The sequence below is a fragment of the Poecilia mexicana genome, unplaced genomic scaffold (genome assembly GCF_051168715.1).
Source record: "Poecilia mexicana isolate PSO_F unplaced genomic scaffold, ASM5116871v1 scaffold_13, whole genome shotgun sequence".
Taxonomy (NCBI): Eukaryota; Metazoa; Chordata; class Actinopteri; order Cyprinodontiformes; family Poeciliidae; genus Poecilia; species Poecilia mexicana.
In genome coordinates, this window is record NW_028263382.1 from 19,700,353 (window position 1) to 19,727,103 (window position 26,751).

At 38.9% G+C, this 26,751-nt stretch overlaps 1 protein-coding gene across 2 annotated transcripts; it reads left to right on the forward strand.

Moving 5' to 3' along the window:
- Window positions 1–312: 312 nt before the first annotated feature.
- Window positions 313–19,660, forward strand: golim4a (golgi integral membrane protein 4a). 2 transcript variants are annotated; one of them, XM_014998106.2, is made up of 16 exons: window positions 313–987; window positions 9,874–9,948; window positions 10,028–10,077; window positions 10,210–10,263; window positions 10,495–10,645; window positions 11,549–11,631; window positions 11,788–11,871; window positions 13,464–13,664; window positions 13,747–14,031; window positions 15,185–15,483; window positions 16,049–16,122; window positions 16,830–16,903; window positions 17,090–17,293; window positions 17,387–17,449; window positions 17,621–17,710; window positions 18,625–19,660. In XM_014998106.2, the coding sequence occupies exons 1-16, from the start codon at window positions 645–647 to the stop codon at window positions 18,772–18,774; spliced, it is 2,280 nt and encodes a 759-aa protein (XP_014853592.2). In that variant the 5' UTR covers window positions 313–644; the 3' UTR covers window positions 18,775–19,660. The 2 variants fall into 2 exon arrangements, with proteins under 2 accessions (XP_014853592.2, XP_014853593.2); XM_014998107.2 differs by having other exon boundaries at window positions 10,213–10,263.
- The last annotated feature ends 7,091 nt before the right edge of the window (window positions 19,661–26,751 follow it).

Consider the following 26,751-nt stretch of genomic DNA (forward strand, 5'->3'; position numbering starts at 1 on the left):
TCTAATAAAAATTGCTGATTTAAATGCCAATTTAAAAACACCTTTGATATATATATATATATATATATATATATATATATATATATAAAAACTTCTATCTGACCTACATCTGAGATGGAGATGAGATCTATCTGAGATTTTTTTATGATAATCTTAATTGAATCCACATTTTACTTTGAAGACTGGAAAAGGTTGAAGGCTGAAGTTGTACAAGTTGGAAAAGGATGCATTAAATTCACAACAGTGGTTTGTGGCTTCTCGCGTTGGGTTTTGATGGAGCTCTGAAGCGGCCAATTGACAGCAAGCGTGAGGGCTGGAGTGTGGAAATCTGACTTTGGAGGAGGGACTTCCTCCGGAGCAGCAGTTGGATGGAAAGCTGCGCCTGGGCTGACACGTAACTAAAATTAAAGGTACTTCAGAGGCCTCGACCTGGACGCGAATTTTTCAACTTTAACGCAAGCTTGACGGAACTGCGTCGGAAACGTCTGAAGGAGGAAAAGGAGAGAGCGAAGCGGCCCTGAAGCGGGAAACCTGGGACTTCTTGTTTTGCATTTCAGAACTGGGCAGAGCAGGACTTTGACTTGAAGTGAAGCGGAGAGCTGAGCGACTCCTTTGAAGTGGAGTTGACTTGGCTAAAATAATGCATGCCGAAGCAACTGCTTACACGTAAAGCGGTGCCGTTTTGTGAGTGGAAATGCTCGGGGAGTGACTGGGAGGGGTGCAAAAAGTTGAGTCGGAAGTTTCCACCAGCAGAGACGGGGCTTTCTCGCGCAGACGGCGGGGAGGGGTGCGGGTCCAACATGGGAAACGGGGTGTGCTCCCGCAGGCAGCGGCGGATCTTCCAGTGCCTGCTGCTGGTCACCGTGGTCTGCGGGATGATGTACGGGGGACTCATGTCCTATGAGATGCACAAACAGCTCAGGAGGACCGAGGCGACGGCACTGAAGTACCAACAGCACCAGGAGTCACTCTCGGCACAGCTCCAAGGTAAACACTGAACTGATTGACAAAAAAAAAAAGAGGAGCGACTTCAACAACAAAACCGCAATTTTTATCCTCTGTTATGCTCGCTGACAAATGTTCTAGCACTTAAAATGATTCATTACCAACCACGAAAGAGCATCAAAAGTGCTCTTTCAAATCTTAGAGAAAGCTTAATAAGATCCCAGTAAATCCCATTTAACCTCCTCAGATGTACAGTAAACAAATTAAGAAATATTTTCAATATATATATTTTTTAAACTTTGCACTCATAACAATTGACTGAATAATGTATGAAATCTGATTAATAATATATTGTGGTTACATCACCTTCAGTCATTGCCATTGAGAATCAGTTTTTATACTTAATTCCACATCCTCAATGCAAGATAAATATAAACTGCAACAGGAATCAATGGTATACTGTACTTACCCATTAGTTGAGGTCAGGGTTGACTTAAATGCCAGCTCTAGTTGGAATTCAATTAAAAGCAATGCTATTGTAAGAATAGTGTCTCGGTGTCGGCTGTTTAAAAAGAGGCTGTTGTCAGTTTGGCCAAACTGGACCAGAACAGTACTGTAACCTGCCTGTCTTTGACCTCGTTTAACTTTCTAATCTCACAGGTTAATCTTCAGAATGCTTTGTTTGGTTAGACAGTGTTGCTGTTTGTGCTGCGACTGTGAAAGTCACATCAAACCTCAGATAACTCAAGCTTTTTCTTTACTTGGTGCTTCACAAACACCTGGTTGTCATCATCATGTGGTCATCTGTACCCCAGCTGTGTGTCCACCAGGCAGCAGGTCATTCTGAATATCTGCTGCTGCCTCAGCTTTAGAGCAGGAAAGGGAAGCACTGTTGCTGCACTTTCCATAACATCGGTGCGGCACGAGTTTCGGGACCACTGCGTCTGGCCTCTGTACAGCCAACGAGCCACGCTGGGCACATCCTGTTAACTTTATAAACTCTAGCAAACGATTTTAGTAAGAAAAAACATCAAAGTAAGTTTTATTAGCTACATTGTCCCATTAACAACAAACAATTCTTGAGTCCAGATGCTGAAACTGTGACATGTTGTGCATCCAAAAGGTGATATGATTATGGATTTGTAAATGTTTTGTTTCAGAGTAAATAATTGATCCAGACAGTTAGAGGTGCACCGATTGCAGTTTTCTGGCTGATCACCGATTAAAGACTGACCTACCAACTACCCCTACAAACAATCCTTTTCAAAAAGTCAGCATTGAGTCTGGTGATTTAATATCTGTATGGGTGAAGCCTTATTAGGGATGTGTGTGGAAGAAAACATTAGTGCTGTTTGAAAGCAGGAGCTTTTTGGCATAAGCTTTATTTGGTTCAAAGTCCAGGGCGATGTAGGGGTCTTGATGACATTTCAGTGACATTGAATCTCGATCTCTGAGGGAGCGGGTGTTGTGCAGCAACAACATGAGAAGCAATATAATATCTGTAAAATGTGATCTGGAAATCAATTAAAGGCTCCTTATTGTTTCTTGCAAAGGTTTTCCAAGCACTTGAAGTCTTCTACATTTTGTCAGATCGTTGGTAAACAAGCAGTTTCACGAAGACCAAGAAACACAATAGAGAAGTCAGGGAGAATGTTGTAGAAAAGTTTAAAAAGTTGGTAAACGACATCCCAAGTTCTGGATAGTTCAATCTATCATACAAATGTAGAAAGAGTGTTAGACTACTGCAAACCTACCAAGACAAACAAGGAGAGCATAAATCAGATAAGCATCAAAGAGGCCCGTGATAACTCTGGAGAAGCTGCTGGAATCCACAAATCAGATGGGCAAATCTGTTGCTCACACACACTCCACCAACACAAATCCAAAAATATGGCCTTTATGGATAACTGGCCTGAAGAAGAAAGCTATGTATGAAGGAAAACCATAAGAAGTCCCATGACTACATACATCTGCGCTGATGTGTGGAACACAGAAAACATGGAAAAAGGTGTTCTGGTCAACTGTGAACAAAACTTTCTCCTTTTAGTCTGCGTGAAGAAGATCATGTGTGGTGGAAAATAAACTGCACACTGAACAGACCATGACCTCAGTGGCAGCATAGTCAAAGTGGGCCACATTCTCAGACACAGAAATGTAATTTAAAGCTTTAAACATACAACCGGAGCTACAATGAAAATGGCCTGTGTCCAAACATGTCCCTGCGATACAACGGCCTAGTCAAAGTACAGACCTAAATCCAATAAGGAATGTGTTGCAAATTGAAACATTGGTATTCTCAGAGACTCTCCACCCAGTCTGACTGTACTTGCTGTTCTGTGAAGAAGAATTCACAAAATATTCAGTCTATAATGATGCAAAGCTAGTGGAGACTTGAAGCTGTAATTGCAGCAAAATGTAGTTCTTCCAAGTGCAAATCTAATCATGTGGGGAACGTGCACACCACACTTTGCAGATTTGTAATTGTATCATTTTCATTTCACTTCACTACTACAGTGAATGTACTACTTTCTCTTCTGGTCTATCTCTATTTGTAACATGAAAAAAATGTGGAAAATATTAGATATTAATTAATATTAATATTAATTAAATCCTATTGTTCAGTAATTAAATAACCTTTTCAAACCACACAACTTCAGGACCAGCATTAAATGTTATGTGATTTTATTAACTTTATAGGATGGAGAGGATTTGCTGATCACTGCTGTTTTTTGTTAGTGCGCTAATCTTTCTGGAAACCCGCATGCAGACAAACGTTCGGCTATTTACGAGATCATAAACTGATAAAGGGGGAGAATCTGGCTGATTTTATTTTAATTGTAATGTTTTAAATTAGCTGAAAAGCAGTGCTATTTACAAGCTTTCAGCGCTGTTATTCTGCTCTTAGCCATTGGAAATGGCTCAGACGTAATTAGAGTTAGATGAGGAACTGTTATTTGATTAATTATAAAGATTGGCTGTACCAAACAACACCCCTAATTTAGTTACTGTAAAGAAACAGCAATAAACGGAGACTAATGTACTTGAGGTTAGAATAATAGTGGCAGAGCTGTTTTTACTTCCCCTCCTCCCCCTCCATCATCGCAGTCAGGTCAACAGTAGTAAACCTCACTCCTTTACTCCCTTCTTACAAACACATTCTGCTGTGCTGACACGGGCTGGGGTTTTGTTTCATTCCAACATCTTTTTTTATTTGAAATAACTTCCTGGGTGGAGAACTGTTTACCAAATAGCTCTGTAGAACGGGTTAAAGGCACGTCTGCGTTTGGGTTTCTCACACGAGCTTTGGAACCAGTCATCTCCAGTAGTCTTTAATCCATGTAACCAGAAATCATCCGTCTAAATTACCCACTGCTTTGTTCAGCAGGCTGCGCATGGAGTTGGCCTGAGGCTCCACCGTGCTCCATGTGAGACGATGTACATGCTCCTGAGTGGAGGGTTTTGTTTTACGCTTACAGGAGACGGCGACGGTGTACTTTAGTGTATGTAAAGCAGCGGCTAAGTCACTTTTCCTAGATACTTGGCGACGATTAGGATTCAGCTGATGTTAAACAGTGACAGTGAAGCAGATTTATCCCCAAACAGAATGCCAGCGTTGTGGCACTCTGCGAATGCAATGCCGTTGCTTAATTCCTTGTGGCTCAATTTCTGAACCGCACCCGCAACTTTCATTGTGAAAAGATGAGCCACCCCACCAATCGCATTGCCCGGGGGAACTCATGTCTTCTGCCAAATGTTAAAGGTTGCTTCGTCCTATATTTAGAGGATGTGCATAGCTTGTGGGTTGTGAGGTAGCCATATTGATTTTCTGTTACCCTTTGCAACACTGGGCTGGCAATTGTTATTGATTTAAATGATTCAGCAAGCACTCTGAAAAAATGTTTCGCTTTGATTTCACATCCTCAGAGACCTCATTTGTTCATTTTTGAGCTTCAATCATATCAACAAATTAGATCAGAAGTTACTTTACAGTCGTATTTCTCAAGTTTTTGCTCACAAAGTATCAATAATTTCCAAATCCCTCTAATGTTCATATATGTACATATAGAAACATCTCAATCAATTATGCTACAATCGAGAAGTTGCTTTATTCCAGCAAGTCAGTTCAAATGTGGATCCATTACACACACATTGATTTTTAATGCATTTATTTTGTTTGTATCGATTATGACTTGCAACCAATTAAAACTACAGTTTACCTGCAAATCCTGAAATTATCTAAAGCCAAGAAAAAACATATTGCAGAGTATGATGCTATGGTTGACACAATAATGTGGAAGATTTCTCTGAAAGTTGTCCCATTCACAGTGTTGACAGAAGGTTGTGTGGATGGAAAAACTGTGCTAGGTAACAGTTGCACCAGCAACAGGGTTAACTTCAGTCTGAAAATAATTACAAAGCAAAGCTCATTCGTTGGAGATTCACCAGCTGTAGCCTGAAGGCAGTGTATTAAGAGTCAACAGACAAAGACGTATCCATGACATCGGTGAAAACTGTCCCTTTCCTTGTGGAAAGTTTCTCTTAGAGCAGCAACAACATGAGAAGCATTTTACCTGAGATAAAAAGAAAAGTTGGGAAACCAAACTTTAGACAAGTAGAAGGTCAGTGCAGTTGTCTACCAGAGCAGAGGTGCCTAACCTTTTCTTTCCCCCATGGTCCTGTGGTGAGGCTTAACAATAAACACAAGATGACCTCTGGGCCAGGCTGGGAACTCGCTCTCCCACTGTCCACTCACTCCTTCATGTCAGCCGATCTGCTGCTCCTCCTGCTCCCTCTTCACAGCTCACCTTCCTACTTATCAGGCCCACCACTGAAAACATACAAATGCTTAGGGGTTTTCAAAAGAAAACTGTTCTCACAGTCTGATAACCACAAATGACAAAACGTATCGACTTTCCACCCTGCGGACCGGTACCGGTCCTGGTTTAGATAACTTTATGCATCCCTTTGCTAGAGACGCTCATTTGGGTTAACAGCAGAACTTGACAGCTGCCCACGCATCCAAAAGCACCATCATCTGCTTTAAGGGTTGTGGTATCTTCAAGATCATCTAGATACTTTTCAGTCTGTTGACGTTTCTGTCCTTCCTTCATTGGTCTTGTGTGTGTCTCATCTCAGTTTCAGAAGAAATAAATTCTGGGTTTTAATTGGTCGTAGTAGTTCAAATGAAATGCATGCTTGAAATGAATCACTTGAATGAATGAGTTCAGATTTCCCTTTTTCTTATTTGGACGTTCCTGTTTCTGGGTTCAGAGGGTTACAGAAGTGCTTCGTGTGTGGGTAACAGTCACCACCGCAGGGCTAAAATAAAGCTCCCACAGTTGCCACAGGAACAGGAAATTCGACACCAAGCTGCATCACATTTGTTTTGCACAGATGTCTACTAGTACTCAGTTACTTTGTAAATATATTTGAGATAAAGTGCAGTAATATGTCTTGCATCTTATTCTGTTTTATACAGATTTTACAGAAGAGATAAATCAATAGTTTTTAAATCAGACATTAAAAACAGTTAACTGTAACTTTAACTGGATTTAGGACATGTCCCTCTTGACAACGAGACCTTATGTCTCAATGAGATTTACCTGAACAAATGGAAGTAAAAGTAAATGAATGACCTCGGATATATAAGCCATAATGGCAAAACAGGATGTAATTAGAACAATTAAGCCATGGACTGGAAAGAGACTCTCTGAAAACCCTGAGTAAAAATAACACACTGATGTAGTTTCACTGTGTTCACACACCCACACACACACACGCACACAAAAACGTATATGTTGCATAATCTGACTGTTCGGTTTCAACGTCACTGGTTTCAGGAAACCAGTGACGTTAAATTTTTCATCATTTTGTCAACATGCAATGATGCCTGCATTTAATCACATTTTTAGACATGAATTATTATTGCAACCAAGAATGAAAAAACAGTAAAAGTTAGCAATTCCAAAAATATTTGTTTGGTTTTGTAAACAAAATCACACAGCTTGTCATTGATTAAAAAATAAAAGTAATAAATAGCATTATTGCCCATCCCACCTTCTGGCCAGACAGAAAATTATTGATAAGGAAGTGAGGGATACTTGGGAACTTTCTGAAGCCTTTTCTGCAGTGTTTTCACCTCTGCCTCTGATGCAAACATAGTTTATCTTCATAGATTTTGAGGCATTTTCTAAAGTGGAGATTTTTTTCTTAAAAGCTTTAAAAGCAACTGCAGATCTGCACAGTTGGCACCATTTAGCAAAGCTTCAAATGGACAAAAAGAACCAGCATCTGAAGCGACGGCAGCAGAAAAAAGATCGGCCTTTTCCTTTGTGTTGGGGCATGCCCGATTCCAAGACCAAGGTGGATTTTTCATTATCCAAACTATAATAAAAGATTTTATTTAGTCAAAAGAACTTTATCCTATTTATTTAAGGTTTATTACGTTTATGATCACTCAGCTTGAATTAAGCTTAAAGATCCTTTTAGGCATGAGCATGGCAGTAAATAAGAAGTGGAAACATAAAAACCAGCAGGTCTCTTCCCTGATGGGTTTATTGGATTGTTGGAGCTGCAGCTTTTAAAAGCAGTCTATAAAAACCAGTTGAGCTCAAATGAGGTCAGATTTGTTTATTTCCTTTTGTTTTTAAATAGATGTGTTATTCAGATTGCTTCAGAAACTTACAACATATAATAGTGTATTGAAACTAAAACTAAGGCCAATTTAAAAAAGCAACGTGTAAGTTAAAAGAGAAGACTTTAAGATCTTATTCCATGAATAATAGATGTTGAGCAGTGGTATGTTTGGTTTAGAAAGCCATTAGGCAGCAGTTGTGTATTCGGTCTTAATGGTGAGCTGTCTGCATGCGTGCATGGGCGTCTGTGTGTGCATGTGTGTGTGTGCGTGCGTGCGTGTGTGTGTGGAAAAGCTACAGATTCACCAGATACTCAACCTCCCTTTTAACACTATGGGCCAAATACAATCGATACAATCTTTTCCACATCTAAAGCAGCAGGTCAGCAAAGGTCCACCGCTACAGAGAGCCCTGTTGTTCTCACACTGCAGGTACACTGAAGCAGCAGTGTGAGGAGCAAGTTTCACTTGTCTGAGGGGAAAAGGCTCGGAGAATGTAGACCGGATTAGTTTCGTAGTCGGAGCTACAGTAGATCTCTCAACCCTTCAGCACTGAAAGCAGAACCACATCAGAGCGGTGCAGTGTGAACTTTTCCTTGGAACTGAAATTGATGAGTGCATCGCATCGACTCACTAAGGAATCATAAAATGGTCTTGAAAAATCAGAGATGTTTCAACAATATGCCTCTTTTTCCGGATCTGGATCTGCATACAGCTACATAAACTGAGTCGGCTAAGTTTGCGGTTCCTCAGAGTCACTCTGCTTCTATTGCAAATAATTTTAATTATTATGCTGTCACATTTATAAATGAGATGGTTTTCTGGTTTCTCTGTTCAAACATGTTCCTCATCTTTGTTTCAAACTCCTACTATTCTTTTCATAAATGTTACATTTATCACTACAAGCAATATATTTTGTTTCTTTTTTTGCATCTTAGAAGCATTCCTGTATTAAACTCATCTTCTTTACTAATTCTATTTCTGTAGCTTATAACAGCCTCCATTTTTTCAGTCATTATTTATTTATCAATGTATTCCCTAAAACATATGATTGCACTTCAGGTTTCGTTCAAATAAGTTAACACATCTTCTATGGGGGGCGGGGAATCCCCCATAATCTTCAAGCTGAGTTATTGGCAGGCTCTCCCACAACCACAAAAACATGTGGAAGTTATAATAGAAATTTTAATTTCATCATGAGAGGTTATTTGAAAAAGATGATCTGTATAAAAGACGTTTCATCATTGTGATTTTCACAGGTTTTGTATGTTGTCTGGAAAGATGCTGGCTAAAGTTGGGTCCAGTGTTCAATAAATTATTAGAAGAAATTGTGAGTTCTTATGATTTCATTGGTGCAGACCATTTTGATGTACATGCATGTAACCAAAGAATACAAACAAAGACGGACTTTATTTTCTCTGACTTAAGTTTCAACAGAGTTTGTTGAAACTCATGAACCATAAAATGGTTCCTACTGAAACCGTCACCCTGCCTCAAATTAATTGAAGGCCTGATCTTCCCGATGATCCTGGTGATCCATCTTAACAGTGTGGGTCGATAATTCTTTATAAAAAAGTTTTTTTCTAAATAAAACTGATGTCTGGATTGATTCCTACCTCTATTCTAATTAAGCAGCAGTGTTTTTGGAAAGATATAATTCTTAATGCGGTCGGTGTATTTTATTGTTGCCCAGGCAGGAGGTTTCCTCTTTGTTTTTAAATTAAAAAGGTCACAACTACATATCTTTTTTTTACTGTAATGGTTAAACAATAAAACAAGTTTAATTGCATTTAATTAGAAAAACTAGTTATCTGTTTGTTTCCCTTGAAGAGTCTGTGGATTTAGACGCGATTCATTTTCTACTCGGTTCAGATTTATTCGAGGTGGATCACTAAATAACAAAGCAAAAAGCTACATTGAAATACCAGGTTTATTTACTAAATAGTTCAGTTTCTTTCAGAAAATTGTCAGAGAGTAACAGACTTCATGAAGCCTTTACTGTTGTGTAGACGGTGGCCATCAGCTACAACGTAGTAGCTGCTCCTCAGAGACAGCTTTCTCTCCTGCAGTGAGCTGTCGCTGCCCGGTTAGGTAAATATGACGCCTGGCTGTCATGTCACCCATAAAGCTCACACCCTGCTTCTGTCGGCCCCACTGAAACAAATGCTCGGGTGTGTTAGAGCACGTAGGTTTGTCACGGTGTTCAGATTTAGATTGTAGCTCTGTTTGATTTCTCTTCCACCGGGATCTTCCTTTTATGCTTTATCCTAATATTGTTTTCATTTAATACCCAGTGGTGTATGAGCATCGATCAAGGCTGGAGAAGTCTCTTCAGAAGGAGAGGTTAGAGCACAAAAAGGCCAAAGAAGGTGATATAGACATCTGCTTCTTTATTACTATTTTTAATAAAAGCAGTTTACATTAACTCGTATATTTTTTTCCCCTTAGATTATCTTGTTTATAAACTTGAAGCGGAGCAATCTCTGAACAAAGAGAAGGTGGGTTTCTCTTCCTTCTCTCTTCAGACTGTTGCTTCCTATTCTCTGCTCTTCATTGCTGACATTTTGAACTGTAACGCTGTATGTGGAAAACAGAAGATGTCGTAATCTTTCTTCTTGTGTTTTAAATAGCAGGATGCCAACAGCAGACTCAACTCCTTACAGGTGCAGCATCAGATGCTAAAGGTTAGACTGATCACACGGACGCCCTCTGATTCACCCTGCTGGGTGCTTTCCCGTGTTTTCTTCCTACTTTCAAAACAGACATTTGCATGCTTTACCCAGACGTTTTTCCTGTTGCGCAAGTATGCAAATGGTCCTGCATTTTTGTATCACTTGTCCCATTTCCTCTGATTTTCATGTGCATTTGTGGCCTGGGAAAGCCGCACGGTGACGAAAGTCTTTTATTTCTGTCAGAATCAGCATGACGAGCTGAAGAGGCAGTACTACGAGCTAAACGAGCAGCACCAAGCGCAAGGCGAGGACCACGGCCGGCTGCTGGACGAACACAGAGATCGCTACAATAAACTGCAGCAAGCCAAAGAGGTGGAGGTCTCCCAACTTAAAGGTAGTGATGGTTTCATGTGACTAGAAATACCACAGAGCGATGGTTTCTCACGTGAAAAAGTTTCAAACAAGAATCTGGAACATAATCTAACTGGCTAAATTTGAAAAAAAAAAAAACAGCAATTATTTCTGCTGATTCTAGATTATATTGTAGATGTGATGTCATATTAACATTTATTTAAAGTTATTTCAATAAATATACTTAGGCCTTAATATTGAATAAACACAAAATACATGCTATAGTAATTTTCAAGTGAACATCTTATGTTATTTATTGAGTTGTTTGTAAAAAAAAATAAAATAAAAGAAAACATTTATTTGGCATTTGTAACAAGGTAAAATTTGTATAGAGAAAGAGGGGAAAAAAGTTCAATGCACAGCAGGTGAATTTTACAAAGATAAATAAATAATTTTGCTCCCAATTAGCTTGTTCCTAGTTATATGACTTTTGTCTTCATGAAATTTTAAATAATTTCTCATTGGACAGTATAAAGCTAAGTAATGTGTGAATCCCTTAGTTCCTGACTTTAGTGAGATCTCAGAAAGTTTTTACACCAAAGCATCACTTACATGATGGGACTAACTGAATATGGCACACTGTCAAATTTCCTCTATAGCAGAGAGAGATATTTAACTACAGGATTTTCAGTTTAAAATCTTGCTATTACATTTTGCTTTAAATAACACCAGAAGTCACAGTAGAAGCGTCGGTCAAGTCAGTTTTGTAAGTTGAGAACGACAGCATTTTATGTGACACCACTCATCCTTTATCACAGAATCTCACATTTCCCATACATGCTTCTAATTTTACCTAGCAATTTTACACCCAGTTCATTGACATATGCAGTAAGAGATCTCTTTATGTCTATGTATAGAAAGGTAATGTGCGTACTGTTTCTGACAGAGCATGTTTATAACCTGAGAGAAGAAAATAAACAACTGAGGAAAGCCCACCATGAGATTCACACCCAGCTACAGGATGCCCAGGTGAGGAGGACCCAGCGGTTTGTCTTTAAGACTCTTAATTACACAATAAGTAAATATCTCGCCTGGCTGTCAGCATTTTCTCTTGCACTAAAAATATGCTGACACGACTGCAGAGTCCGCTTGGCTCTAAATGCATCAGTTCTGCTCTGTGTTCAGCTCAAGCATCAGAACCTGAAGGCGGTCCACGACCAGCTTGCACTGACCCTAGAGGACCACAAGAGTGCGCTGGCTGCAGCTCAGGTGGGAAAGCTGTGGTACATTCCTGTTGTTTACCAGTCACATAACAGACTAACACTGAGGATATGTTCTTATCCATGTGTCCTGAAGCTACGCCATGTAAGCTCCAGGGAAAGGTTCTCATGATGACTTTAATTGATTTAGCTTCATCTAGTTCCACTAATATGTCCTTGAATCTTAGTTTTTTTTCTCTAGAAAACATACAAGGTAAATTATTCTGTATTATATTGGACCTGTAAGGATGGATATTCAAAAACTCTCCTCTTTTTTTTTTTTTTTTTTCTTGCTGCTCTTCCTGCCCGTTAGGATTCGTTAATCGATTTTATGGCTCTCCATTAGTGCTTCTGGTTGAACACATCCTCTCCCCTGCAGGGCGTTTGGGTCAAAACGGTTAATCTAAAACGTGCTGAAGCCAATCGGATGGAGATCTGTAATAAAACGATGAGGGGAAATGAAACGGTGGGGCAGAAATTAAGGAATTAAAGATGGCTTTTTGGATTTAATCTCACTGTTCTGGTCAAGCGTATGCATGTGTGTTTTCAAAGGGAGAGCACACTATTTTAACTTCAAAATGATAGTGTTACCTTTTCATCAAAGGAAGTTAACTAAAAATATTTCACGGTGTTTTAGAGCTCCTTATGCAAATGAAGTGGATATTGAGTTGGAGGCACATAAAGTGTTTTTTAGCTGCATATAAATGACAACTTGGCATTTCCTTGTAAATTCTGGGTCGTGATTTTGTTTAAAACTAAATACTACATGGAAAAAAGTTATGCATGATTCTGTATCACTTATCAAGAGGAAAAAAGTGAGAAGAATAAACTACTCTATTGCCAGAGTAGTTATTTAATTGATGAAAGGCAAAGTTCATATTTAGAACACAATATATATTTTTTGCAGAGCCCTGAATTTCATGTAGTAATAAATTTCTAGCCAAAAACACTGTGTTGAATTTTGTTACACTTTTAATCAGCTCTTATGTTGTCATTGCAGTGAATGACAAAAAAAAATCAGTGAATTATAAATTAGAAGGTCTAAAGTCATTTTTACTCAGTAGAAGTAAAAGATTATGAGGTACATTTTTGATATCCATTTTTGTAAAGCTTTATCTGAATTTAATTAGGATTTCTCCTTCAGAATTTTAGTATGAGACTAAAATATTTATTATTATTACTTTTTGATTCCAGGAGTGAAGGCCGTATTCTGTGTGAGAACGAGCTTGTGCTACAAAACAAGGGTTTGTGCTCGTAAAACAAAGACGCAATGTTGACAATGTTGAGCTTTTCACCTTTCTTTTGGATCTTAGTGGTTAGCAATGGTTAGCGCTCTTAGCATTACCAAAGTATCTGTGTCTATATTCCAGAGAATGGAACCATCTTGTTTCAGACATTTGTAAAATGCTATGAAGGATAAAACGGATAACCTTTCAGCCTTCTTGTTATCTGCTGAATGTGTCTGAAACTTAAGCGATTATTAATCAAGGTGACTGTTGGACGCTGCTTACTGACCTGTTTCTGGATTATAATTTTTTTTTTAATAGTTGCACAGTTTTCTAATATCTCAGCTTTTCTTCTATTAATGTTTTGTCTCTTTAGGCCCAGGTGGATGAATTCAAGCAGCTCAAAGAGACTTTGAACCGGGAACCAAACCGGGCACAACCCGATCCAAACTCTATTGCTCAGCAGCTGCATGCAGCCACAGTAACAGCCGAGTCCCATGTTCACCAATCCCAGCAGGCTGCTAAAGAGACGCGCGCTCAGGGAGAACAGCGCCCCCACTGGGACACAGAGTCAAGGGTAATGAGGGAATTCTCATTTGATGAATAAAGCTCTGAATGTACAGATCCTCTTCATTAACTTCCTGCTGCTTCCCTTTAAGCTGGATAATCAGGAAGAGAAGGAGGCCAACGCCCAGTCTGAGGTCAATTCCCACCCTGCTATGTCCCAGCCCGGCCTGTCTGAGAGGGATGAGGACAGAGAGGGAGAGGCTGAGAGGAAGAGGGAGCTGGCAGAGGAGGAGATGGCTCAAGCAGGACAGCCTCAGAAGCTGGAGGAGGACCTGGACCAGGCGCATGACGAGCAGATGGAGGAGGAGGAGGAGGAGAGGGAGGAAGAGCAGCCTGATGAGAACGCGTTGGACAGACAGAGACGGCAGCCACAGCTGGTAGGAGCCAGGACACGCTCAGCAGAGTTCACAGCTACTCTCAATTAAAGGACTGGCCACATTTTGTACTTTTCAAAGTTATTGATTTTAGAAACGATTAATGGGATTAATCAATTGTTGAAATAATCGTCAACTAATTTAATAATTAATCATTTGTTAATTGGAGTAAACGGAATCAAAAAGAGGCCATTTGCTGAAGGGACAACATACTCAGAGCAGTAGTTAAGGCTGAAAGATTAAGATGAAAATAAAATACATTTGTCTGTAGATCTGTTTCAATCAGAACTCCTGAGGTGGCATAGTTTTATCTCTATCCGGTTCAAAATCTGGAAAAAAAAAATAAATAAATATTTTTTCACTGGATTGTAAAAAATTAGATTTTTTTTTTTTTTTACAATCCAGTTATTAATCGGTTAATCCAAATAATCTCTGCACTGAACTGACGTGACGTCAAGCAGAAAAGGCTCAGCTTTTCACTTGTTCTCTTAAAAGAAATTGTATGCTGTAGCATTTTTGACAATAAAAATGTATTTTCCTATTTGAAAAAGGAACTGAATTATTTGCTCATTTGCATATTTTAATGCATCACCAATATTATATAAAAAGGCTTAAGTGCTTGAATAAAATCTGCAGAATGTGCTTTTTTAAAAATCCAATTAATCATCAGAATAATCATCAGAATAATTAATTACTAAAATAATCATCAGTTGCAGCCCTTGTATTGAGATGCCAACACAGATTATTCTGTAATGTGAAGTGGAGTGGAATAATTCAACAAACCAACACTAGGCATGACTGAATATAAGATCACCATGGGTGAAACATGGTAGTGGCAATATCATGCTGTGGGATGCTGTTATTTATGACAGATAGAAAAAGTACAACTTGTCAGAGGTTTGAAACTGGAATAGAGGTTCCCTTCCAACGAGACAACAACCCTAAATCAAAAACATTTGTCACCTAAAATCTCCTAAAAATACTTTGAAATATGTTATAAAATAAAAAAAAAAGTGCAACAGGTACGTGTGTGCATCTTTCGGCAGAGACTGTGTAGAGTGTGCCAAGTCACAAAAAAGGACAAAGTAATGCATGTGTGCAATTCAGACAGATGGATGACTCACGTCTGCTTTTCCGTTTCGTTGTGGCTTCTTAGGACAACCATGTAGAGCTGCACCAGGGGGCCCAGCTGCAGCAGCAGCAGCAGCAGCAGGCGCCAGCTCAGGTGTACCACCTGAAGTCGGCCTACGAGCAGCAGCAGGAGCAGCGGCGCCTGGAGGCCCTGCGGGACAACGAGCGCAGGCAGATCCAGATGCGACAGGAAGCGCTCCAGGCGCAGCGAGAGAAGGTGCTGAAGGAGAGGGAGCAGCGGCTGAAGGAGGAGAAGGAGCGAGAGGAGCAGCAGAACAGGGAGGCTGACAGAAAAGAACAGCTGCTGAGAGAGGAGCACCAGAGGTCAGGTTCAATGCCGAGCCTTGAAGTTTCATAAAGAGGCACACACGCTTTAAATCGTTTTACTCTCGTCGAGAACAGTTTAGTAAACTGATAGTACAGCGAGTTATTGTTCAGAGTTAGAGAAATGTGTTTTTAAGACGAGGTACGACACACATCCAGGCTGGATCTCTAAAAAAAAAAGGGTTGTCATGTGGAAAAGTATGGAAGTTGATGTAAGTTCCACAACTCCATAAGTTTGAGGAAAGAAAATAAGGATTTGAAAAATATTTGTTTATCCCAACTTTTATTTCCTATCCCAATGTCTAATTGTTGTGTCCATCTTCTCTCTCTTCCCTCCCACTCTTCCTGTCTTTCCTTCCTTATTTGTGTTATAATCTTCCGCAAATCCACAGTGAATGTTCAGATATTTGAAAACAAACCGTAAAGTTGAGTCTCAGTCTGCAACTGCAGTTATGATGTGACATTATAAACGGTTCAGTTTCTATGTTTTGATTGTTGCGTTTACGGGGTAACTTTGTAAAGGGGGCATGTCTTTTCTAAATGTCGATCATTGTTGCTATGTTAGGAAAAGAATGGAGTATGAGAACATGAATGAAGACGCTCCAAGAGAAGAGGACCGTCGCACTGCTAACGAAGAAGGTCAGACAAGAAAAGCTTACACCTGGGACAAATCCTGTTTTCATCCTTAATATATATTTTGGGTATAATTGTCATCTTTAGATACAAAAGTCATCGAGAACTCCACTGCATAATCCCTCAATAAATGAATATATCTGGTGAACATGTGTGAGGCATTCGTTACCTTTTTCTTTTAAACTCAGTTTTGACCACCTTTAGCTGTGTTAAGTCAGAGATTCAGTCAACATAATTAAACTAGAGGTTAATGTTATTTACATGCAGTGTGTTATTTAATATCAGCGAGTGCCTCTGCTGTTGGTTCTGCGTTTCTGCTGTCTACTCAGCTTCGTGCTGCTTGTTGCAGCTTGTTATCTCTAGTGACCCTCTTTGCACCTGCATACCCAGCATGTCTGTCTGCTTCACTGCATAAGAAAAAAAAAAGCCATACCTCCAGAGTGAAAAGGAGCCATACAGAGCAGATTTACAAAATAAGGATAAGTTGATACAGAGAAGAAGACTGGGGGTGGGTGCAGAGCTGAACTGGCAGCAGACAATCATGGATCCCAAAATACCCAATAAAAGAGAGTTAGAAATTTTCTCATTCGTTTTTATGCATAAATTATTTGTATGAGGAAATGATCATTACATCACATTACAAATCCAGAATGAAATGATTTCTGTGTTATGTCTTTAAAAGCACCTACAGCTTGTTTACACTCTGTTGGCAGAGAGAGACGTTCACATGTTGCATGAAGAGGAACAGGAGGAGAAACGACCAGCTCACATGGCACCCCCACATCAGGTGACTGTCATATCTGCAAAAATCTGAAGTCGATCACTCGCTTCTGCATCTTTCCTTTTCCCACCTGATAAAAACGTGACTTTTGACATGCAGCATTTGTCTGATTTGTTTTTTTTATTATTATTATTTCACTCCATATTTAAAACACTGAGTCTTTACTATAATTGATTTGATTCTCCTTCGGAGGGCGGCGTGGACGGCGAGGTAGATCCTGAAGACGACCCCAACAACCAGGGGGAGGATGAGTTTGAGGAGGCTGAGGACGAGCACCCGGCACACAGGGCTGCTGAGGAGGAGGAAGAGGGGGAGGAAGAGGAGCCAGCCGCTCCTGGCCAGCACATAGACTCTCATCCGGGCCCCGACCGACCTGCTATGGAGGAGGAGCTGGTGGTAAGTACAGGAACATGGATGATGTGAGGAGGACAACGGATCCGCGCCTGGGGATAAGATTGGGATAGAATTGTTTTTATTTTGTGCTCCCAGATGGCTGGAAACCCAGATCAACAGGAGGATGCACTGGATGATCAATACCAGGAAGAGGACGAGGTAACGCGGGCTCTCAGCACAGCTCTACAACATGTGAATACATAAAAAGAAAAAGTTGAAAACTTGACTTGGTCTGTTTCAAACTAACCCCAAACATCATTTACAGGAATTTGGTCAAACTCAAAATATATTTCTTAACGAAAAACATTTACTAAGTCATTTTTGCTTAAGGCCCAGGAGGATGTAGCTGGTGGAGAGAAAAGGGAGGAAGAGGGAGTTGAAGAGGAAGGGGAAGATCCATATAATGAGAACACGGAACAGGTGAGTTTTGTAGAGAAAGAGCTGAAAGTTGATCTTTATTCCCAAACAGCGCAGTGAGATGGACTAATCCGCTGTAAAAAAAAAAAAAAAATAACAGAAAACTATATTTCTCCCTTGCTGCAAAAGATAATGCATTATAATGTAACGGTGAGCTTTGCAGATTCTTTATACCTCCATTGCCATCGTGCAACTATTGTGCACCTTTGAATGCATTTCACCTACATGTTGGATGTTTCCATTTCTTTGCAGTGTTGAGGTCTCCTTGTGCAATACATGATTATTTTAAATACTTTTTTTATTTTTTACACACATTTATCAGGAGTGCGTGTAAACCTGCCCTAGTTTGTATACAATAGCAGCTGAAGAATTAGCTGGTGTTCAGCTATGTGTGTACACGTCTTTGTTGTGTGACTGACTGTAAGTTGAACCCAGGCCCTTGTCAGTTCTGGTAAATGAGGTCAGTCAGGTGCTGCTGGGTTTGTCAGGGTGTCAGGTTTTCACCTGGGCTTGGATTGTCCGTTGAAAGGAAACTTAAGTGAATGGAGTCTTGGTCAGATGTTGCCAGAAACTGTCATATCTGGAGTTTTTAGACTGCTTTCATAACGTTAAAGTGTCAGTGAAAAAGACATTTTAGTCCATTTGACTCCTTATCCTGGAGCTAAAGTAGCAATGTTTTATTCCATTGTTTGTGGCCGTTGCAGTCTGCACAGTCAGGTTTATGTTTCACTGCTAAATAGAATAATTTACATATTAGTAGCCTGAGCGCGGCAGTTTTTGGATTTCCAATGTCACTGCAGTTTTAATTCTCAGCTTCAAGTTAATTACCCTGAACCTTTAAAACAATCATTAATAAATCAAAAATACAATGTTTAAGTGACTCTGTTCTTTTTGTTTGTGCTTGTTATGTGGACCAGAACGATGCAAAAAACCAGGATGGGCCCAGAAAGAAACAGAACCACCAGAACGGAGCACACGAGGAAGAAAACTACGAGGAGGAAGAGGAGGTGGTGGAGGAGGACGCAGCCGGTCAAGATAAGGGAACCAATCGAAGAGCAGAAATGTAGGCTGAGCAGCTGCGGCGCATTTTGTGCTGCTAGTACAGCCAGTCAGGAATTAAAACCAGCCATCCATTCAGAATTTTGCTGCAGAAAATCTGAAAATTGTGCCAGGAACATAGGAATCCAAACACTGAACACTGTGGAAATGGACACAACTTTTAACGCTAAATTGCATATATGATTGTGTATTTTTTTATTTTTATGTTTGTTTGTTTTTTACCTTTATCTGCTTTTCTGTTTCCTTGCTCCTCTGGATAAGAGAATGTATTTTTTATCTTTATGCTGAGTTTAAGGAAAAAACTAAAATGTAATTCTAATACTGTCAGACCCTTTTTGTATATTTTTTTTTTGCAGACAGTTGTATTTTTGCTAAGCTTAGATGTTCATTTACATCATACATTCCAATGAGTAATGACATTTTATTTATTGCTGGAGGTAACAACTCTGACAATCATTAAATGGTGCAACATTTTAAAACATTCATCTTCTGCTGGAGGAAGATTGACATTTAGGCTTTAACCAGCTTCCAGCAGGGTGACTCGCATTTTCTCTGGATTTTCCTGTAAAAATGCCACTCAAAGAGACATTTGTGGGAAAGCTGCTAAGTGCTGAGTGTCACACCGACATGTGCCTTCCCGTTCGTGGAATCCTCTCGTCTATCCTAGCCGTTTTAGGAAATAATTTTAATGTAAAAGAAGAGATGTGAGAATGCCGTGTGAGCTGAGGTTTATGTCCAGTCAGCTGCTGGTGTGAATAAAATTCACTGTGTACAGAGAACCTTTTTGTAAATTTGTACACCTGTTATATTTGATACAAAACAAAGGGATTTTTGATAGTATTAACGCCTTGTTTGTCATCTTGATGGAGTGTGGAATAAAGAGGTTAAAAGTTTTACGTTTTGGATAAGTCTCAAACATTTAAAATTTAAATCTTTCCGATTGTCTTTCATGCACAGATTTTTTTTTTTATTTGAATCTGAAAGGTAATTTTCTGTGCTAAACTAACACAGCGCTCAAATTACTATTCAGTTAGGAATAATTATAAAAACAAAATGTTTTTTTTATTGCCAAATTACTGCCTCCATTAAACAAGTAAATGGAATTTGTTTCACAGTATGAATATGTTTGGGGCAGAATATTTGGCTTATAAAGGAGTGCAGCCGGCTTCCAGTTTAATTTATATTTATACTTTTTATAAACATTTATCATCCACAAACATTCTTAATCAATCAATTTGTCTCTTCTTTGCCCGTGCCGTCCGTACGGATCAATTTTTTCTCCACCGCGTAGCTTCTTGTTTTGCTCTCGTTTCCTCTTCCTTCTGTCACAGCTATGAGACAGCTGATTTCTCTTTTCTCCCCAACGGGGACAGGAGGATGGAGAAGCAGTGCGACGTTAACAGGTGTCTCATTACTGTGCTAATATCTAGCCATGGGGACGTGTACACACAAGTGTGTTTTTGACAGTGACAAGATACGGCAGAGATAGCGAGTCCTCCACCGCTCTTCACATTCCTCCGTGTTTCTCAGTTATTTCATGGATGAATTACCAGGAGTGGATAAATTGAACATGCTGATAGCCTGGAGCCAAACTCTTATCTTGAGACCGATGCCCGCATGATTCCCGCCAGTTATCAGAGCTAATACAGCTACAAGGTTTACTGTAAAGCCGAAGCTTTGCATCCAGTGATGGGAAATGGCTCCGACTGTATCCTGCTTCCACAGACCAGCTGCTCTCCTTGACCTGGATCCTGTTTGCAGCGTAAACATCCAGTGAGCTCATTATCCCGTCCCTCTGCAGCATCCCTCACTCATCAGCTGGAGACTTAGCTTGTTTCGCTGAACACCCGAATGCACAAACAATTTTTCGCACTTAAACAAGTCCTAATGAGGCATGTAACTGCTACTTTGTGCAGGGCTGTATGTGCTTGTTAGAGAGCTATTTCTGCCTAAATTGTGTTTTTGTTTTTTCTTTTTTTCTTTTTTTTTCTCTGAATTAGGCCAAAAGCTGAGGACTCTGAACTGTTTGTGTGAATGTGTGCTCATTTTGAATGTTTATGGGTCATGGCAGCTATTCATATTCACACATAACCAAGTTTGCGGGAAAGGAACACCTTAAAAGTAAAACTATTATCAAAGCGAGGATTGCTGCTGTGTATAAAAGTGTCAGCGGGAGATGGGGAACCTCGTCAATCCATTTTTTAACAGATATATAAAGAAAACTTAAGCTATCTTTTTTTTCAGACCATCAGATGAAGAAGCAGATGATGACTCACAATCAAAGGAACAAACTACAGAACGTGACGTAATCCTCAGAAAAACACCTTTTATAAAACTGAACAGAAATCACATGACAGTAACTCTCAACAACGTAAGATCACAGTAAAAACATCTTCAAACACTGCACACCATCGTGTCTATGACAAGAAGAATTATTGTCTTTACTGTGGAAAGCCTTTCGCAAAAATCACAAGACGTCTGAAGCGGAAGCATTCAGACCAACCTGATGTGGCCAAGGCACTCGTATACAGGAAAGGGTCCAAAATGCACTCCTTGCTTTTGATCAAAGTAGCAAACATGGGGAACTATCAACACAACTGTTCTGTCCTGTCCTCTGGGGAAGGACAAATCATCCCAAAAAGGCAAGCGGCATGTGAGGTAGCTGCAACGGACTACCTGCCTTTCAAGTTTTGCTATGGTATCTATGTCAAGACAGAGCTCTGGAGACACCTCAAGCGTGGCAAACTCCAACTGAAAGAAGCTACTATGGAGAACAGAAGAGTTCAGACAAGTTCTTCCATGATGTTACCCATGAATACTGTGATTTCCACTGGACTTAAAAAGGTTCTCCAGGAAATGACGTATGACAATATCACGCTGTTAGTAAGGGCCGACTCCCTTATTATGTCTCTGGGTGAGAGAATGTTCCTCGAAAATGGAGAAGTTGGACGCCATTGAGCAGACATCAGAAATAAAATGAGAGAACTTGTCAGACTTGTTCTTGTTGCAAGAGAGATTGACAAGGATGTTGTCTTTTTGAAGGACTTGATCTGCCCAAGAAAATTCAACACTGTCCCTGAGGCTGTAAAACAGATGACTAGGTTTAATGAGTTATCCAACAAATTCGCAGCGCCCTCAACAGCACTGAATCTGGGTCATTCTTTTGTGAAAGTGTCATACATTTTGCAAGGAGAGGCGCAGCGTCAAGGGGATCTTGATTTAAGTTCAAAAGCAGAGAATTTTGTCAAGTTAGTTGACCTGGATTGGTCAACATATGTATCATAAAATGCCCAGAAAACTCTTCTGTTTACTCATATAAAGTTGTAAGTGTTGGCAGTCTATGTAAACCTATCATCAAGATTCTGAATTTAAAATGTGAGCCTGATGGAGGTTTCTTCCTGTTAAAAGGGAGTTTTTCCCTTCCCACTGTTTGCAGTGTGCTTGTATGGGAGAATGCAATAGTGAAGATTCAACACATTCTGCTGGGTTTTTTTTTTTTAAGATTGATGCCTCTTACTGATCAGCTTTTATGTACAGAGCCATCAGAAAACATTCGTTGCAATGTGACACTGTACAAATAAACTGAATTGAATTGCTGTAGCTAGCTAAGCTAAGCTAATGCCTTCACTGTCATGTCCTGATTTTTTAAAACTCATTTTATTTTTGTTTTAGCTTAATCATTAGTAACTCGTGTATAGATGCCAAATGTTCTGATTTTGGGAACTTCTTTCTTGAGTTTTACTGGAATCCAAAGCTGGATAAATGTTTAACAAAACATCTAAACTCTAAACTCCCTATACCTCATATTTTCCTTTACATGTTAACCTATTGTATTTTGGTCCCATTAGTCCCATATCTGAAATGGTTTAATAATGTGTCACTCGTGTTTTTCCCAGTACATCACATTTCAGGAAGCAGTGACAACAATGTCTCTTTGTTAAAAAATAAAACTCCAAATTAGGTTTTGTTCATATTATAATTGTTTAATTTTGTTTTACATTTATCTTTTTTTTCAGCCATCTTGGATTTTGTGTGTTTCTTTATGATAACTCACTGGGAACTTGTCATTCTGTGCTTGCCATCAGTGAATTCCTGTCATTCCATTTAAAGCAAGTGAGGTTCAAATCAATAAATAAAATGCATTTCCATAACTATACATTGAGGCAACAGGTGCATCATATTTGACTGTAAAATAATAACACAATTAAATAGTAGATGTCTTTAGTCTCCCACAGGGAATCATATACAATGGCAAACGTAGCCAATTTGGGTCCATAAACAAACTTTTGTAATAGAACCATTGTCCAAATTTGCCTTAATTTACCATTAAACCATCAGAGTGAAGGATTCTGTAGAGCTATCAGTTTTAACACAGCAATACTGTGAACCAGACAAGTTTAATAAGACAAACTACTCTTATTAAAATCTTTTGGAAAAACTATTTTTTTAAATTATTGTTTTTATCATTAAAAGAAAATGCTACACTGTGATTATTGATATTATCAAAAAAAAGTAAATAAATAAAATACCCCAACAAGATTAAGACTTAGAAATGGTTTAGTCCAAGTCTGAAATTAGATCAACTTAAGATATTGTGCCATGACCTTAAACAGAATGTTCCCACTTCCAGTGAACTAATCCTGTAGTGTTAGCTGACTGGATACCCTAAAAAGGAATGGGGCAAAGATCCTGCATTGTCATGGAAAAGCCTCATTGTTAGCAGTTGTTGCTGCCAACAGTGTCACAGCCAGTTAGCAGGCTGAGGGGTTGAATGCTTTTTCTCATAGTGCCAGGTTGGTTTGGAAAGTTTTTTGCGCACTATTAAACAAAACTGTCATCTGAAAACTACTTTTCTATTTTATTTGGGCTATATTGGTCTTACTATTTGTTTTATGATCTAAAACATTTAGGCAAAAACAAAAGAAATCTCTAAGGGGGCAAATACTTTCACACTTTACTATCTCAGTAGTTTTTATTTACTTTGTTGGAGAAGCTGTGTTGTATTGTGCATGACAGAAATGTTGAACAATTATAATTGTACCTTTTTTTTCTTATTTTTTATGCAACAGTGTAATTAAATCACCTGAAACTAAAAACCTCAGTGACAGACCAAAAAAATAAAAAAATAAAAATGGCGACCTTCACTGGTGAAAAATATAACAAAAGATGTACATTCATGAAGTAATTATGAGTTTTGGCGTATCACAAACAGCAATTTTTTTAGTTAACAGGAAAATTACCACATATTTAGGCCAACATGTTCAACTGAATCCCTTTAAATTCTACCCAAATAACTTATTGGTGTTTTATCTCCACCACTTTGTATCAAATCAGAGTACTTTACTCTGGATTGGGACCGGAGCACCATTAATTTACATTCAAGTCTGGACAATCCCAATTAACATAGAACATTCAGCCAGCCCCTCCTCCCCTCTAGAAATCGGTTTGAGTTAATCCTGGGACAACAATTAAACAATTAAACCAGATGCAAATGCAGGTGAAAGAAGCCGTGCCTTTTGTTATTTCCTCCTTTGAGAGATTACTTGTCTTCTTACTGGTGTTACTGGTGAGGGGTAATTCTCCCAAAACCTCTTAAAGTGGCTGGTCACAATCTTTTTACTCAAGATCTACTGTTTGTCCTTCCAAAGATACAGAGCATGAAACACACATACACATACACTGACATTTAATTATGTAGTTTTGTGCCTCATGTAACATGTTCTGGAGACAAAGTAAGTTTCATAAGCATGGTTATTGTTGATCTTGTTGGTTAATTCAAAGAAATGACATACTCTAAACTGTTTCTGTCAGCCCACAGAAAAGGATTTTGTTGAGTTTGAACATGACTGCACTGTAAAACTATTCAGACATGTGAGAATGATTTGAATAAAGACCATATGTGGACATTCAGGATGGGCTTCATATGTCTAATATCTGCACAGTTGACATCGTACTTGTTAGGTAAATTGTATTGTCAACTATTTGTTATACCTTTGTAATGTTCTTGCTTTATGTACTCTTATTTGTTTAGTCATATCTTTTAAGAAATGTTCCTGTATTGTTAATCACTCTGATTTCCTTTCTCAGAGGGCCTCTCTGAAGAAGAGCAAGAAAGAAAGAAAAAAGCAAAGACGTATTAGGAGAGTTGCAAGAGCAAATCTGATTTGTTACTCCTGTGTACAAAGTTTTATAGTAAAGTCGTATTCTTGTCTTTAATTTATTCAAATAAGGCGTATCTTTGCTCATCCAACCAGTAGCTGTCTCGGACCCTCTTTAAAGTTAGAAACTCCCTACAATTTTTTTTCAAGATCAAACACCAGTTGTCCCTTTATCTAAACAAAGTGGAAGCAGAGCTTCTCCTCCACTGGCCTGAACTCCTGCTGTTTTATGGCTTTTCACATATCAGTGTGAAAGCTGGAACGTCTCCTGATTGTTTCCCACACAGACAAAGGGCAGTTCAAAAGATCTTAGCAAACAATCTGCTGTAACTACAGGTAACATAAAGGTCAATAGGGCAGAATAAGTTATTTATCTGAAAACTATAATTAGGCTATTTCAATCAAGACATGTTGCTAAATTTTAAAACTAGCATATTTAAAATGTATTTTCTTAACAATCCTCAGCTCCAATCCAATCAAGTTACAATCATTACTTGCTGATTCAAATGCTTGTACTTTTATCTGTTTGGTATTTGTAAAAAATGTTTTAGATTCTAATGTTTTTGTGGGTGCCAAACATGTCCACGTTGAAATCAGAGAACTTACAATAATGAAAGTAAAACATTGCATCTAATCCCTCTTTAAACCTCTCATGGCCACATTTGGCCTGCGAGCCTTCAGTTTAACACTTGTGAGGTAGATAAGGCACCCAGTCGTTTGCTTAATGCAGATGGTAAGTACCCCCACTTAAAAATGCAATCATTCACTCTTTTGTTCTTTGGAATGTCCTGGCTTCTGAGAGGACTGTATCTAAGCTGGGCTCCTTGCAGAAAGAGACGTTCTTCTTTCCAGAAGGACAGAACAGACCTCACATTTTCTACTGTTTTTACTTCAGATTTTTGAGGATCTGTTGGAATTGCTGAGCACAGCCACATTTGGGAGGACAAAACTCAAACTCAGATTTCTTTCAACTGTTTTTTTGGTTGTTGTTTTGTCTCTTCTGTTGACCACTTTGCAACATTTTGGAGGACAAAAACCAACATGTAGATTTTTCTGCTCTTTGTTTTGAGCTTATAACAACAGGTACGTTCCACACTTAAATTCCTCCATTGTGTTCTATTTAGTATGTAAAGCAAAAATATTAATAGATTTGTACCTTTTCATGAAGTCACCCACACTGTAAAAAAAAAACTGTAAAAAAAAAAAGGGTAAATGTACAGTAGAAATTTGAATAAATTTGTTCCGTTTTTAGTTTTACAGGTATTTGTACTGTTTTTTCAATTTTACGCATTGCATCATGGGAACAAGAACCTTCTAAAAGCGCGAAAATTGGCCAGACGACATTTCAAGCTGGCTAGCCGGACCCTGGCGTTTGTAGGAAGGAAAAGAAAGGGAAGAAGAAACAGGAAGGAGGAAAGAATAGTAACAAGGTTAAGGTTTGGTCATACAGGGCTTAATCATTCACTTTTTAAAATACAGAAGCACAAAACTGGTAAGTGTGATTATTGTGAGAAGTTTGAAACAATAGAGCATGTTATGTTAGTGTTATAAATATGAAGAAGAGAGAAGATGCATGTTGAGATAGTAAAGGTATTAAAGAAAGGTTTAATTTATCAGATGTTTGGAGAAGGGATTTGGGGAGTAGACATATTCAAATAATTATTCGGTTTCTTTAAAAAACAAAGTTATTTCATAGAATCTGAATAGAGTAAGATGGTTGTGAATGTGTAAAGTATAACGATGAGAGTGGTATATAAAGCTATATGCAAGTAAGGTTATATAAGAAGGTGTGTATGTGTGAGTGTATGTTCTTTCAGAAATTATTGT

Bases quoted from the DNA above. Each gene is read 5' to 3' on its own strand.
- golim4a (XM_014998106.2), top strand. From the start codon at position 645: ATGCCGAAGCAACTGCTTACACGTAAAGCGGTGCCGTTTTGTGAGTGG. The intron at 16,123-16,829 runs GTCAGACAAGAA...CTCTGTTGGCAG, and splicing joins TCGCACTGCTAACGAAGAAG to AGAGAGACGTTCACATGTTG. The intron at 16,904-17,089 runs GTGACTGTCATA...TCTCCTTCGGAG, and splicing joins ACATGGCACCCCCACATCAG to GGCGGCGTGGACGGCGAGGT.